Source organism: Pinus tabuliformis, chromosome J (genome assembly GCF_031772625.1).
Source record: "Pinus tabuliformis cultivar Carrire ecotype Pingquan chromosome J, CPIR1, whole genome shotgun sequence".
Lineage (NCBI taxonomy): Eukaryota > Viridiplantae > Streptophyta > Pinopsida > Pinales > Pinaceae > Pinus > Pinus tabuliformis.
In genome coordinates this window covers 399,226,409-399,241,317 of record NC_142295.1, presented here as the reverse complement: position 1 = coordinate 399,241,317, position 14,909 = coordinate 399,226,409, and the positions used below count along the sequence as shown (strand labels likewise).

At 40.8% G+C, this 14,909-nt stretch overlaps 1 protein-coding gene across 2 annotated transcripts in view; it reads left to right on the top strand.

Moving 5' to 3' along the window:
• LOC149227460 (U3 snoRNP-associated protein-like EMB2271) overlaps positions 1-14,909 on the top strand; it is a 209,421-nt gene that overhangs the window by 123,639 nt on the left and 70,873 nt on the right. The window contains exon 6 of one of the 2 annotated variants that reach the window (XM_089377796.1): positions 10,848-10,913. The exons of the other annotated variant lie outside the window; for it this stretch is intronic. Coding sequence (XP_089233922.1) covers positions 10,848-10,913 — 66 coding nt within the window. The remainder of the gene's footprint in view (positions 1-10,847; positions 10,914-14,909) is intronic. 2 annotated transcript variants of the gene reach the window in all.

Here is a 14,909-nt window from a genome sequence, read left to right as displayed (position 1 = left end):
ATGGGTGTAAAAATCAATCTTGCTTGTAAGGTGATCATTGGGGGAAGATTCTAGTAGTGTAGGAAAAGTGTGTGAAAAGGTGGCAATTGATCTATGAAAATGATTATGAGGGTTGGTGCACTCGTATCTTAGTTTCTGCTTTGGTGGTAGGGAGAAAAGGAGTTCTTTGATTTTGTTTGTCCCCTCTTGCTTGGATTTGAATGTGTGCTCAATAAGGTATCCCTCATTCAATCTCAAAGACTTTGTACGGTGGTTGGCATTCATCAAACATATTTGTTGTTCTAAGCTATTTCCTTCAAATTGGTATAAGCCAAGTTCATACTCTTGTTGAGTATGTTGCTATTTTGAGCATAAATAGTCCTTTCAAATGTCGAAAATGCAGTTCTTCTAGTTATTTTTGAGAGGTAGTTAAACTGAAGTAGATAATGTTGCTATTGTATATGTAAATATGATTGCCCCCCCTCACTAACCAAGCCAATAAGTAAGTGGTCATTTATGGATTATATATGTTACTATGCTATCAAGGAATTGAGAAAATAATTTTATCGAACAAAACCTACGTTTTTGCTCCAACCCTATCTTTTTTGGCACCTATAGGCGTGCCAAAATCTATGATATTTATAGAAATCATAAATGTTTTGTAGCTTTTAATTTTCCCTCCAATGGGGGAAACCACTGAGCTTTTCGAAAACTAGGAGTTTGAATTGTCTTTGTATATGTATGTAATGATGCTTTAAGGTCACATGTGAGTTTAGAATCTTTATATAACCTAATATAGAAAGAAATAGAAAGATAACTAAGCATAAGAATAATGATTTGAGGGGAATAAATCAAGGGCTAGGACATGACTGTTGAAATTTGGTACCGGAGGACAGGTGGTTCCCTTAGGCTTTTGATCCTTGGCCTAGGGAAAAGTGTCCAAAAGAATTTAATTTTTCTCCTAAAGTGACTTTATAATTTTATAAAGTTAAATCTAATTTAAAAGTGACTTTAAGTGATAAAGTTACTAAGTCTAATTTTAAAGTGACTTTTATAAAGTCAATGAAAAATTAGAAAGGAAAAGTGACTTTGGAAATAAATGACTAAGTGGGTCTTTATTAAAGTGGGGTGAATTAAAAAATAAAAAGTGAGATTTAAATGAGCATTTAATCTCAGCCTTAGACCTCAATCTATTTCAGCCATTGGATTTAGAGATCACCCAAAAGTCACTTGGGGTTAGATTAAAGGAGGAAAAGGTTATTCATTCTTTCATGAGCAGATTGAGAGAAGGAGAGCAAGAGAGCAAGGGAGATTTCTGGACAGTGAGTTGCGGAGTTTCAGCAGGGCGGAGTTTCAGCAGAGCGGAGTTTCAGCAAGTCTGTACAACGGAGTTTCAGCAGGGCGGAGTTTCAGCAAGGCGGAATTTCAACAAGGCTGAGATAAGTTGTAAAAGTTTGCTTGCTGATTTTTGCTGAATATTTCTCTTACTGTAAAAGGGCATTTTCCAGAAATAAAGAAGAGCTCTCAAACTGGTTTTCCTCAAGAGTTGTAGGGGGTTTTTCCAGGGTCACATTGACCAAAAATCTCAGTGTTTAAATGTGTTTTAATGGATGTTTATTACTGCTGATTTTTATTTTTGCAATTTCCAGCATTCTGTAAAATTTCCAGAATTTGTGTTTTCAGCAAATATATTTTTTCTAGCTTGTTAAATGTATATGGTTATGGGAAAGGGCATTTAACTATATGGGGGAAATAAGGAGAAACTGAAAATCGAGATGGGAAATGAGAAATTTCTACATGGTATCAGAGCTTGAGTGCTGAAGGACAGTTTGGGACAGCGAAAGGAAACATTATAGTCGCTGATTTTTCACTCAGAAAATTCCAGCAAGCTGATTTTTTTCAGAAACAACAGTTTAAGCTTTACTACAGCAGTGCTATTTTTCAGTTTTATGATAGCAGGATGTAATTGGGATTGAGGGTGGAGGATAGGCTGGATGGGCATACAAATTACAATGTTTGGATGGAGATAATGCAGAGTATCTTTGAGGAGGCAGAAGTCTGGGATATCATGGTGCATACCACACAGAACCTTGTTGTTGTGCCTACTGATGCTACTCAGTTGACAACTTATAATAAAAAGAACAAGGGTAAGAGGCTGATTCTAGACGGAATCAAAGACCATTGCATTCCTCATGTGAGAGGAAAGAGCAATGCCCACGAGATGTCGACAGCATTGTCCAATCTCTACCAGAGTACCAATGACAACTGGAAGATGGTCCTGAAGGAGAAGTTGAAGAACATTAAGATGGGTAATGATAGTGCAGCTGGATATCTCACAAAGATTACTAATGTGAGAGATGAGTTGGCAGTGATTGGAGAGGCCATTTCACCCTCTGAGTTGGTACAGATTGCAGTGAATGGCCTCCCCGTTCATGGTTGAACTTTGCTGATGGGGTTTGTGCACGTGAGACCCTTCTCACATGGGAGAGGTTTTGGGATGATTGCATTGAGATAGAGATCAGGAAAGGTCAGCGTGGGGCAGCCAAGCTAGTTGAGTAGGATGAGGATGTAGCATTGGTGATAGGAGGCAAGAAAGGCAAAGGGAAGAAGTAGGCTTCCACAAGCAGTGGTGGGGGCAAAGGCATAGGTAAAGGTAAACAGGGGAACACACAGAAGGACTATTCCAAGGTGAAGTGTTGGAATTGTCAAAAGATGGGACACTATGCAGTTGTGTGTTCGGAGAAGAAGAAGAAGAAGGAGAAGAACCAGGACATGCCAGCTTCAACAGAGATTGAGGACTTTGCAGGTCGTTTTGACCGGGAATTTGCGTTCACTACGTGTGAGTCCTCTAGTGTAGGATCAACTGCCACACAGGTTCAGAGGGAGAGCATGCTTTTCCCTCGATTAGCGGAGCATCTTCAGGTATCTGGTATGTGGACAGTGGGGCTTCACGTCACATGACAGGAGTCCGTGAGTACTTCTCATAGCTTTCAGAGAGTGGCACTGATATAGAGGTAGTACTCGGTGATGACAGAGTTGTTAGAGCAGTCGGGGTGGGGACACTGACATTTCAGAGGGAGTCCAAACCTCCTTTGAAAGTGTCAGATGTTCTTTATGTGCTAGGGATGAGGAAGAACCTCATATCCGTCTCAGCTTTGGAGGACAGAGGATATGAGGTACTGTTTAGGGGAGGACAGGTGTTGATGTATCCCAGGGGCACTCCAGCTGATTCAGCTAGAGTGATAGGTGTACGCCATGTAAAGGTGTACAAGTTTGCATTCCAGCCCCTTTTGGCATTGAGCAGTAGTACCGACAGCAGAGCTAGCAATTCTAAGCTGTGTGAGATTTGGCACCGCATGATAGGACATATGTATCATGGAGCCTTGAGGACATTGCAGGAGATCACTACAGGTGTGCTAGATTTCAGTACTGATCACTTTGATGCTTACAGAGGTTGTGTGATGGGCAAGTTTGCCAAATCCCCTTTTCCCAGTAGTGACAACAGAGCGGATGGGATACTTGATTTGATTCATTCCGACGTGAGCGGTCGGATTTCTCATGTTTCCTTGAGTGGATATTAGTACTATGTTTTATTCATTGATGATCACTCCAGGAGGACCTGGATTTATTTTTTGAAGACCAAGAGTGAGGTCTTCAAGCGGTTTCAGGAGTTAAGAGCTCTTGTGGAGACACAGACAGGTCGAAAGATCAAGTCCCTGAGGTCGGACAATGGAGGAGAGTACACCCTTGGAGAGTTTGTTGACTATTGTGCGGAGGCAGGTATTAGGAGGGAGTTCACTGTTCCTTACAACCCCCAGCAGAACGAGGTTGCAGAGAGGAAGAACAGATCCATCATAGGGGTTGCCAAAGCCATGTTACATGATTAGGGGTTGCCATTGTTCTTGTGGGCAGAGGCCTGTAACACAGCTGTTTACTTGCAGAACAGGAGTTCGCATCGTGCCTTGGGGCACATGACTCCGGAGGAGGCTTTCTCTGGGAAGAAGCCTGATATTGGTCATCTTCATATCTTTGGATGCATTACATACTCCTATATACCCAAGGAGAAGAGGACCAAAGTAGAGCCCACCGCAGAGAAGGGTATCTTTGTGGGCTACAGTGAGACCTCAAAGGCCTTACGGATTTACATTCTTGCACAGAGGAGAGTTGTTGTCAGACGAGATGTGAAGTTCGAGGAGGACAGGGCCTTTAGGAGGTCACGGGAGTTAGAGTATCTGGATCAGCCAAACACTCAGCGACAATTGAGTCAGTCGCAGGGATCCAGTGGGCAGGGATCAGGAGGATCAGAAGGTACACCTATGAGGATGTCAGGTCCGTCAGTGAGCAGTGGCTCACCGAGCCAGAGGGGTGGTGCTTCGGGCAGCATGTAGAGCAGTTCACAGAGCAGTTCACTAGGGAGTCCACTTATGGACAGTTCACACGGTACCTCAACTTCTACAAGTTCAGGTGCAGGCAGGAGGACAGCAGACAGACAGTCAGGCGTTCAGGCTCCTGATGATGATGATGAGGAGGAGTTTCATTCTTCGGTGGGAGAAGTGCGCTCAGGGAAGAGGAAGCCCAAGTGGCTTCAAGACACCTTGAGAGATGCCTCATCTGTTGTTGAGCCGAAGAGGCCGATTAGAGAGAGTGGACCACCTGAGAGGTTTTGTAGCTATATGGCGATGGTTACCAGCATCCTTGACTCTGAGCCTTCTAGCTATGTATGAGGAGGCAGCTAGCCAGCTGGTCTGGAGAGAGGCCATGCAGGAGGAGTATTCTTCTATGATGAAGAATGATGTTTGGGAGGTGGTGCTGAGGCCTGAGGGCAAATCCATGGTTACTTCCAGATGGATTTACAAGGTAAAGCATGTTGCAGATGGCAACATTGAGAAATTCAAAGCAAGGTTTGTGGCTAGAGGGTTCTCCCAGGTAGAGGGAGTTGATTATGAGGAGACCTTCGCTCCCGTGGCTCGATATACTTCGGTTTGCTCCATTATATCGATAGCAACAGAGATGGGTTGGAAGATCCACCAGATGGATGTGAAGACTACATTTCTCAATGGCTTCATACAGGAGGAGGTGTACATTGAGCAGCCACAGGGTCTTGAGGTGCATGGGAAGGAGTCCCATGTGTGCAGACTGAAGAAGGCCCTTTATGGCTTGAAGCAAGCTCCCAGAGCTTGGTACTCCAGGATAGATACATATTTGCAGGGGATGGGTTTCACAAAGAGTGAGGCAGATCCGAACCTTTACTTTATTGTGATTGGTGAGGAGCCTCTCATTCTGGTGCTGTATGTGGATGACTTGGTCCTTACAGGTGCAGAGAGACTCATAGAGCACTGCAAGAGAGATCTTGCGACGGAGTTTGAGATGAAGGACATCAGCTTGATGCATTACTTTTTGGGCTTGGAGGTGTGGCAGGAGGAGGGGCATTTCTTCCTGGGGCAGGGGAAGTATATTGTGGACATCCTTAGCAGATTCCACATGGAGGATTGTAGACCCATGTCGACACCGATGATCACCAAATGGAAGAAACTTCATGCTTCGGATTCCGAGTTGGTGGATCCCACATTGTACAGGCAGCTGATTGGTTCCTTGATGTATTTGGTCAACACTAGACCAGATATCTGTTTTGCAGTCAACACGATGAGTCAATTTATGTGTGCGCCTAGGAAGGTTCACTGGGTGGCTGCAAAACACATTTTGCGGTACTTGCAGGGGATAGTGGATTATGGTCTGGACTACAGGCAGGGAGATGGAGTGAGATTGGCAGGATACACTGATTCTGATTGGGCAGGTTGTGCTTCTGATAGGAAGAGCACTTCAGGGTGCTGTTTTGGGTTGGGTTCAGCAGTAGTGTCATGGTTCAGCCGGAAGTAGTAGTCAGTAGCGCTGAGTTCAGCGGAAGCAAAGTATATGGCAGCCAGTGTAGCTAGTTGTGAGGCTATCTGGCTTCGCAAGATGTTGTTTGGCTTATTTGGTCAGCTGTTGAGACCTTCAGTGATTTACTGTGATAATCAGAGTTGCATTAAACTCACGGAGAATCCAGTATTTCGTGACAGGTCAAAGCATATCGGGATCAGATATCATTTCATCAGAGACTATGTTCAGAAGGGAGCTGTGAAGCTTGAGTATATTTCCACTGATGAGCAGGTTGCAGATATCCTTACCAAAGACTTACCACGGGGCAAGCATGTCTACTTCAGAGACAAGATGGGTGTGGTGAGGAACACCTTCCTCCAACCTTGTGAATTTTGAGGCACCAACTCTATATCTGGTTCAGGCTCCGACCTGGTTTCTTGAGGACTCCGATCCTCTAGGGCTCCAACCCTATCCTCCAAGACTTCGATCTTGTTACTTTGAGGCTCCAACATCTAGGGCTCCAACCCTATCTCTGGTACAAGCACCAACCTGGTCTTCTTGAGGACACCTATCCTCTAGGGCTCCAACCCACAGCTTCAATTCATCAATATAAGATTACTAGTTCTTCACGGCTCCCAATATCATCTGCAATGAGCCCTACCAATCTCTTCACCTCCCAATATCATCTGCCATGAGCCCTACCAATCTCTTCACCTTCAGCACTGTGCTCAAACGATCTCCAAGGCAGTGAGCTCATCAATGACAACTTTTGTCTTTTCAGAAGGTGTCACCACAGCTCTTCATGTCACCCAAACAAACTCTCCAAAGTCACCTCATGATGACTTCAGCACATCATGATCTCAAGGGTGCCTCCAAGATCAACTTCTACAACTGTCTTCAGATGTCTTCAATAATCCAATGTAGCTTCAGGGGTGCTCCAAGAAAAGATAGCCCAAAATCTCTTCAACAATTCTTCAATGTCTATTCTAAAATTACTTCAAGGACACCTCAAGGTCTGGTCAAAGTCTGCTTCATAAAGGCTTCAAATGGTTATCTTCGAAAACTAATTCAAAGGATGTCCTTGCAAGATATCTTTAGGGATGCTCCAAGGTATAGACTTCAGTACACCAAACTTGCCTCCATTAGTGCTCCAAATATAGACCAAAATGCCTCTGATCTGTGTTGTTATTCCAAAATTCAGTCACAGGTCTATGTCACAGATCAAGGATCACAGTGCCACAGGTCTGCTGCTCCAAAAGTCCAAGGTCTGTTCTGTCCAAAGGTCTGAAATGTGCTCTATCCAAAAGTTACAAGGTCTGAGCTCTGGTTACCTACAGGTCTACAGATTATACTTGCAACAGGGTCTGAAGTTTATGCTTACAACAGGTCTGAAGTTTATGCTTGAAACAGGTCCAAACTCTTGAGATTTTGTCTACTTACAAGTGAGTCCGAGCCTCTGCAATGCTAACACTCACTGTTCCAAGCCTCTGCAATGTTCGAGCTCCTTGTCCACAGGTGCAGATCTGAGGTGGCTGTCACAGGTGACTGTCACAGCTGTAGATCCAAGCCTGTTGCACAATCCTGAGCCTTCAACCGAATTTCCCAGGTGACTGTTTACTGGTTGGAGGTTATCACAGTTCAACTACCTCTCCACTGGTGGCTATCACATGGTCTGAAGGTGCTTGTGATCACAGGTTTCAAAGTATCACGGATCTGAGGTTCTGTTTATAAGTCTGAGCTGCATGATAGTGTACACTTCTTCCACAGAACCTAGTTCGAGCTTGATAAGACTGTCCCTGTCACAGTTTCAAAGTATAGATGCCAGAAATTCTGAAACTCTGCAATGCTGTCCACACACACTTGTCATGGGTTTGCTGTAGCTCTGGTTAGCTCAACAATCAATCACAGAAAACAAAAAAAAAAATTTGCCCAAACAACAATGTCTTCTCTGCCCTCCTCGGCCTCCTGTCTTATTTCTGTGTTGCTTCTTTGTTTTTTTCACCGAATTTTATCATGAAAATGAAGTGTCCGAATCCTTATTTATACTGTTTTTTCATTTGACGAAGAGACATGTCTCTTGGACGACATGTTGAGCCTACACAAGTTGGCTTAGGTCGGCTAGGCAAATAATTATTTTTCCAACTTATAAATTTAATTTCTCACAATCTAGAAGGAGTTAGGAGGCGTATAATAGCTCGCTAGAAAGGGAAAAATATCCTCTACAAGATGATGTCAATTTCATCCTTAGGTAAGGTCATTTGATCATAAATAAAATAATATTTGTGAAACTGTCATCATTATTTCATTTACGCACCCTTTAGGATTTTATGTCAAGGACAGAGTTTAAGGCTTCTTTCACTTGAGTTCTCCATTAAGGTAGGCATCCTTATTTCATTAAAGGTTAGGGCACTATAAGCATCAATCAAGGAGGGCTTGTCATCATATGGATAAGGGCTAGGGAATCATCAATGTATAATATTATGCTATGACATACAAGGTAAATAACATCATTATAAAATGCCCTAGGGTTGACTCCATTAATTGATTGACCTCATATTGACTTAAGTGACATATGCATAGGAATTTCTTCTAGGATGAGGATAGGGCAACATCACACATCACAAGAATATTTGCCATCTCAAAGAATGCCATATTGACATCAATGACAACCTTGACCAACAGCAAGGCTTACAAAAATAATTTTATTTTCTTCATTACATTGTTTACAAAAGTCACAATTACATGTCATTATGAAGACCGAACCTAGTTACACTTTTCAACAGACATCACTGCCATGAGCATTATTGTGGACTCCATCAAGGATCATCTAATTCCATACATTCCAAATCTTAACACTTCAAAGAAGATGTATGATGCCCTAAATGATTTGTATATTATCAATAATATTGGCCAACTTATGAGTTTGAGAAATGAGCTTCATGATATAAGAATGACAAGGAACGATACAATGGCTTCATACTTTGTGAGGATTTCTCAACTAAGAGATCAAATACAAGCTAATGATGAAATTGTCTCTGACAAAGAACTTGTGCCTTCAACTCTTAATGGACTACCACATTTATGGGTTTCGTTTGCAGCATGTATAAGCAGCGGAAAGGAAGTTCCAAGTTTGGAAGAACTATGGGCTTCTTGTTCCCAGAAAGAGCCAAGACTTTTGTCTAGGGAAAGAAAGCCAAAGGAAGAAGAAGATTCTCAAGCCTATGCAACTTGTTCCAAGAAAGTTGAGGAAGAAAGAAGTCCAGTTTTCAGAAGAAGAAAAGGGATTTTGATAGAAGACCTAATCCTCAAAGGAAGAAAGATATGTCACAAATTCAATGTTTCCGTTGCAACAAATTTGGTCACTTTAAAGCCAAATGTATTGAAAGATTCAATGATAGGAAGAGAAGATGGAATCATCATGCTACCACGACAGAGTTTGAAGAACATTCCAAGAGACCCAAAGTTGAAGGAGATAAAGACCACTGCTATTATTCCACACTTGCAGGATCTCTTGCGGATGGCAACAACATATGGCTGATTGATAGTGGAGCTCCAAGACATATGAAGGGGGAGCGTGATTATCTTACAAGTTTGATGGAAAGAAGATTGACTCAAAAGGTGGAGCTTGGAGACAAGAACAACAACTATGTAGTCAAAGGAATTGGGACAACATCCATTGAGCTGGGAACAGGTGAAAGTGTTCACTTGAGCAACATAATCTATGTTTCAGGTTTGAAAAAGAATTTGGTTTCAATTTGATGTTTAGAAGATAGAGGAGATAGAGTAGCCTTCATTGATGGGAAATTCCTTGTGGGACAAGGGCTCTAGTATAAGCTAGGGTTAGTGGGATTCGTGAAGGAAGGTTGTATAAACTCTTGGAGCAACCTTCCCAAGCTTTAGTGCATAATGATGTTAATCCTAGTGAGCTATGACATAGGGGATATGCACACCTTCATTATAGAGCCCTGCCAGCTTTGAAGTGGATTGTTTTAGGTGTACCAGATTTGCAGAAGGATCATAAAGGTGTGTGTAAGGGATGTGATCTCGGAAAGAATGTTAAGAAATCCTTTCCAAGCAGTGAACATAGGTCCAAAGAGATTTTGGATCTAGTCCACTTCAATGTGTGTGGTCCTATGCCAATGAAATCTCTTGAAGGCTATACTATGTATCCTTTATCGATGACTTCTCTCGCAATACTTCGATCTATCTTATGAAGTCAAAAGATGAAGTTTTCAGAATGTTCCAAGAATTCAAAGCTGGAGTAGAGAACTAGACAAGGAAAATAATTAAGATCCTGAGATTAGATAATGGAGGAGAGTACACCTCTAAGGAACTCATTTCCTTCTGTAATTAAGCTGGGATTAAGAGGGAGCTAATAGTTCCCTATAATCCTCAACAGAATGGAGTAGCTGAAATTAAGGACATATCTATTGAAGAGTTTATGGAGGGCAATGATACATGATCAAGATGTACTATTGTTCTTGTGGGGAGAAGTAGCTAGGACGGCTGTTTACATTGTGAAAAGAAGTCCTCATCGAATTTTGGAAGACAAGACTTCTGAAGAAGCATTCACCAGTCAGAAACCACAGGTTGATCATTGAGGAAAATATAGTTTTATATCATTTTAGTGATGATATAATTTATTAACACTGGTCATGCATTAGATGATGATGTTGGCACAAGACATGATTTTGAAGCAGGTTTTGATGTTCTAGATTTTCAAATTTTCATTTTAAATTGAGATAGACTTTAAACTCAGGATGACGTTATCATGTTTGTGAGACTTTTGCATGTCTCTTTGATAAATTTTTATTTTTGTGTACACTAATGTTTTTTTCTATGTTTATTTGATTTTGAGTGACACATAATTTTATAAGATATATTTTTGATATTTTGGTGTTTTTTTTGCTTTTAGTGTAATTCTTATTTCAAAAAATCAGCAAACATTTCTGTTCTTGGCTTGTTATTTGCTAAAAAAAGGATTGCATATTTTGGTTTGTGGAAAACAGACTGGATTTATCAATTCACTTACTTTTGCACGGTCTGGGCGCTTTCTTATTGCTGGAGTTGGGCAGGTTTGCATTTTTGGCTCTCACCCCTGATATTTATTCTAGTAATTGATAAAAATGTTACTTATTTTTCTTTACAGTTGTGAAAAACAGTTGGATTTGTTCATCTTGTTGAGATCTGAACTTTATATGCCTCATGGGTTAGTTATGCACCTGCTGCTATCGGGATTCACCTCTCTTAACAGATGCTAATGTTACAAGAAACATATATATTGGGGTAGAAGATGACAGTTCTCTGAAATGGAAATCATATCTTAAATAATAGATACCCTTCTCTCATTTGACAAAGTACCTCGAATTTTGTTGGTGTAAATTTTTTAGGATTTGTCTGATTAATGCCTTGAGTGTTGACATTTAAGCAATGAAATTATTGATTCAGGTGCTAGGCCTATTGTCAGAGTTGCGTGGGTGGTTCTGTCCTTCAAGCAGCTACACCCATATGTAATGCAACCTCAACTCAATACCTTTCTTCTTTAGAAGAACAATTGCCACTCTCCCACACCTATAGTTGTAGAACCTTTTACCCTTGTGGTGTCTGCTCCTGTGCCCACACCTGCACCCGACTTCACCCATTCATTTACCATTGTTTACTATTCTAGTTTGCATGCAGCTTGTTTGATCCTTGAGCGTTTAAATTTTGTTGGTGTAAATTTTTTAGGTTTCATCTGATTAATTCCTTGAGTGTTGACATTTAAGCAATGAAATTATTGATTCAGGTGCTAGGCTTATTGTCAGAGTTGCATGGGTGGTTCTGTCCTCCAAGCAGCTACACCCATACGTAATGCAACATCAACTCAATACCTTTCTTCTTTAGAAATGACAATTGCCACACTAACACACTTATAGTTTTAGAATCATTTACCCTCGTGGTGTCTGCTCCCATGCCCACACCCACCCGACTTCATCCATCCATTTACCATTGTTTACTATGTTGGTTTGCATGCAGAGCATTTGATCGTCGCCCTCCCTACACAATTTTTCCTTTTGATGAGACTTTTGCAACTGACAGGGAAAACCCTTGTGCTTCTACTTTCACATGTTGAGAAAGATTACAACAGGTCTTATCATTTCAAGTTATTGAGAACTTTCTGAAGTTTTTAAAATAATGAATATCAACTATCATGCTATTATGCTATGAGCATTGGAATATCAACTATCATGCTATTATGCTATAAGCATTGGAGATTTCAGTGCCTGTTTGGAGGAATCTGTTTATGTAAAATAAACAAATGAGGCATATATATGATGAATATACTTGAGCAAAATAATAACAATAATATTAAATTATTAATTCTGATACAGTCATGACTATTTGGAAAAGAGGTAGAAAGACCAGATAAATGTTCCTCAAAACATTGCAACATGTTACTATTCTTGTATCAACCTTTGGACTTTTAATTGGAAATCCAGGTCGTGACCCACCTTATAATTGGCAGTATTAGACATGAATGCTACTATTTATAGTTGACTGGTTCGCCAGGATTAGAGATCACTAAGATTTTGTTGTAAATATTGGTAGTTTTCTCTTTCCCTTTTCAGATTTATTCTTACAATTTTTAACTTCACATAACATTGAATCCTCGGAGCAGATTTTGCCTCAACAACATTGAAGTTCAAACACTAGGGCCTATGAAGGTTTAATGGGATGTGATATCATTTTATTGGAATAACATGTGCATTTATCGTGTAACATGTAGCTTTGTAGGAATGCTCCCCAAAGGAAGAATATTGGATTATTGGTGGACTCATATTTGGATTGAAAGAGAAAAACTAGATGACAATTGCGTGTTAATTGATGTATGCACCTATTATCATTTGTAATACTTTGAAGGATCTAGTCGGGGATGAGAACAACTGCTTTGGTATTTCGATCCCAAGATTATCATTTAATTCAATTGCAATGCTAAAAGTGGGTCCAAGCTGACTACCATAAAGAAAATTGCCGAGGACTATATGCAATGTTCCACCAAGTCTCCAAGTGTGGGGAGACGCACAAGGCGGACGTGTGGAAGTACCCTCAAATTTTAGGGAAATTTAGGAGGGGGCGGGCAGACGTAGGGGAAATACATTGATTCATACTCATCATCCTTACTAATACATACATGATTCATCCATAGACCATGAGATTCAATAATGAAATACTCTAATCCATATTCATCATTCATTATTGACCATTCTAGAATCTACATTGATTTAAAAATTAAATTCATCATTCTAGAATCTACTTAGTAGTAAGCAAAATAGACTGTAATAGATACTGAAATCTGAAGATTGGAATAGTAAATTTTGACATAACTAAAATTCAAAAACAATGGAGTGATGAGTCTAACAGTCACTCTGAAGTACACAGAGGGCTTGGTGCTCTTGATTAAATATTAATTCCATACCCTTGTACATGACAAAATGCAATGGAGACACTCCAACCCATCAAATCCTGAATTCCTAAAAAATTGTTAAGTATGCTGGATTTTGAGTGAGATCTAAAATTCTACTTTCTCCATATGAAATCCAATGAGGTCGGAACCACTCTCAAACATCCTGAGTCATTTCATGGTAATGTTAAAAATTGAAGTAAAAGGATGAAAATGAAAGATAAAGGAGAATGTCACTTTTAAAAGAATGTTGAATGAATTAATTGAAAATGAGCAAACAGCTCAATGATAATACAAAGATATTTACAATAATAGAAACATCAGGTTTCTATGTATAATATGGAAACACTCAGTTTCGTCTAAGAAACTGCTTAAAAGAAATAAATAGCAACATCTAAAAGACTGAGTATCAAATACTAAATAGGAATATTCTAATACCCTCCCTTAATACTCAATCTATTTACAACACCAATAGACCCTCTGAATTTTACAAATTTATCAGGACCAAGAGGCTTGGTGAAGATGTCGGCGGGCTGCTCTGTTGTGGGAACATATTGCAACTGAACTGAGCCGTCTTCAACAAGCTGGCGAATGTAGTGGCAATGAGTTTCCACATGCTTTGTTCGTTCATGAAAGACTGGATTCTTGGCAAGTTTGAGCACTCCCTGATTATCACAAAACAAAGAAGTAGGCCCTGTCTGGGAAACATGCATATCTGCCAGCATACGTCGAAGCCAAACTGCCTCACAGGATGCCTTAACTGCTCCCCGATACTCTGCTTCTGTTGAGGAGAGAGCCATTGCCTGTTGCTTCTTACTATTCCAAGTAACAGCACCGGATCCTAGATTAAACACATACTCAGCTGTAGATTTACGGTCATCAACCGAACCGGCCCAGTCAGAATCAGTGTAACCACTGAGTATAGGATCGGAACTTCGAGTGTATAGGAGGCCATAATCAGAAGTGCCACGCACATATCGTAGCACACGCTTTGCTGCTTGCCAATGATCAGCTTTAGGAGCGGACATGAAGCGAGAAATGTAGCTTACTGCAAAACTGATGTCAGGTCTGGTAGCAGTAAGATAGATGAGACTGCCCACTAATTGCCTGAATAAAGTTTCATCCACAAGGGGAGATGATGACTGAGCTGAAAGCTTGAGCCCTGGTTCCATAGGAGTCGTGGCCGGTTTGCAATCCTGCATTCTGAACCTGTCCACAAGATTTTTGGCATACTTGGACTGAGAGAGAAAGATCTGATTTTCAGTCTGCCAAACTTCAACCCCCAGACAGTAATGAAGAAGTCCCAATTCTGTCATCTCAAAAGTTCTGCATAAATCTTGTTTGATCCCATGGATCAAATGTGCAGAGCTGCCAGTAATGATAAGATCATCCACATAGACAACCACAAACAAGATATCATCACCAGTATGCTTGATGTACAGGTTTGCATCAGAAGGGCTCCGCTGAAAACCCTGATCTGTCAGGTACTGATCAATTTTCATGTACCAAGCCCGAGGAGCTTGTTTCAATCCATAGATTGCTTTAGCTAACCGACACACTTTCTGTTCTTGACCAGCAACCTTGAATCCTGGAGGCTGCGTCATGTAGACTTCTTCTTGGAGATCACCAT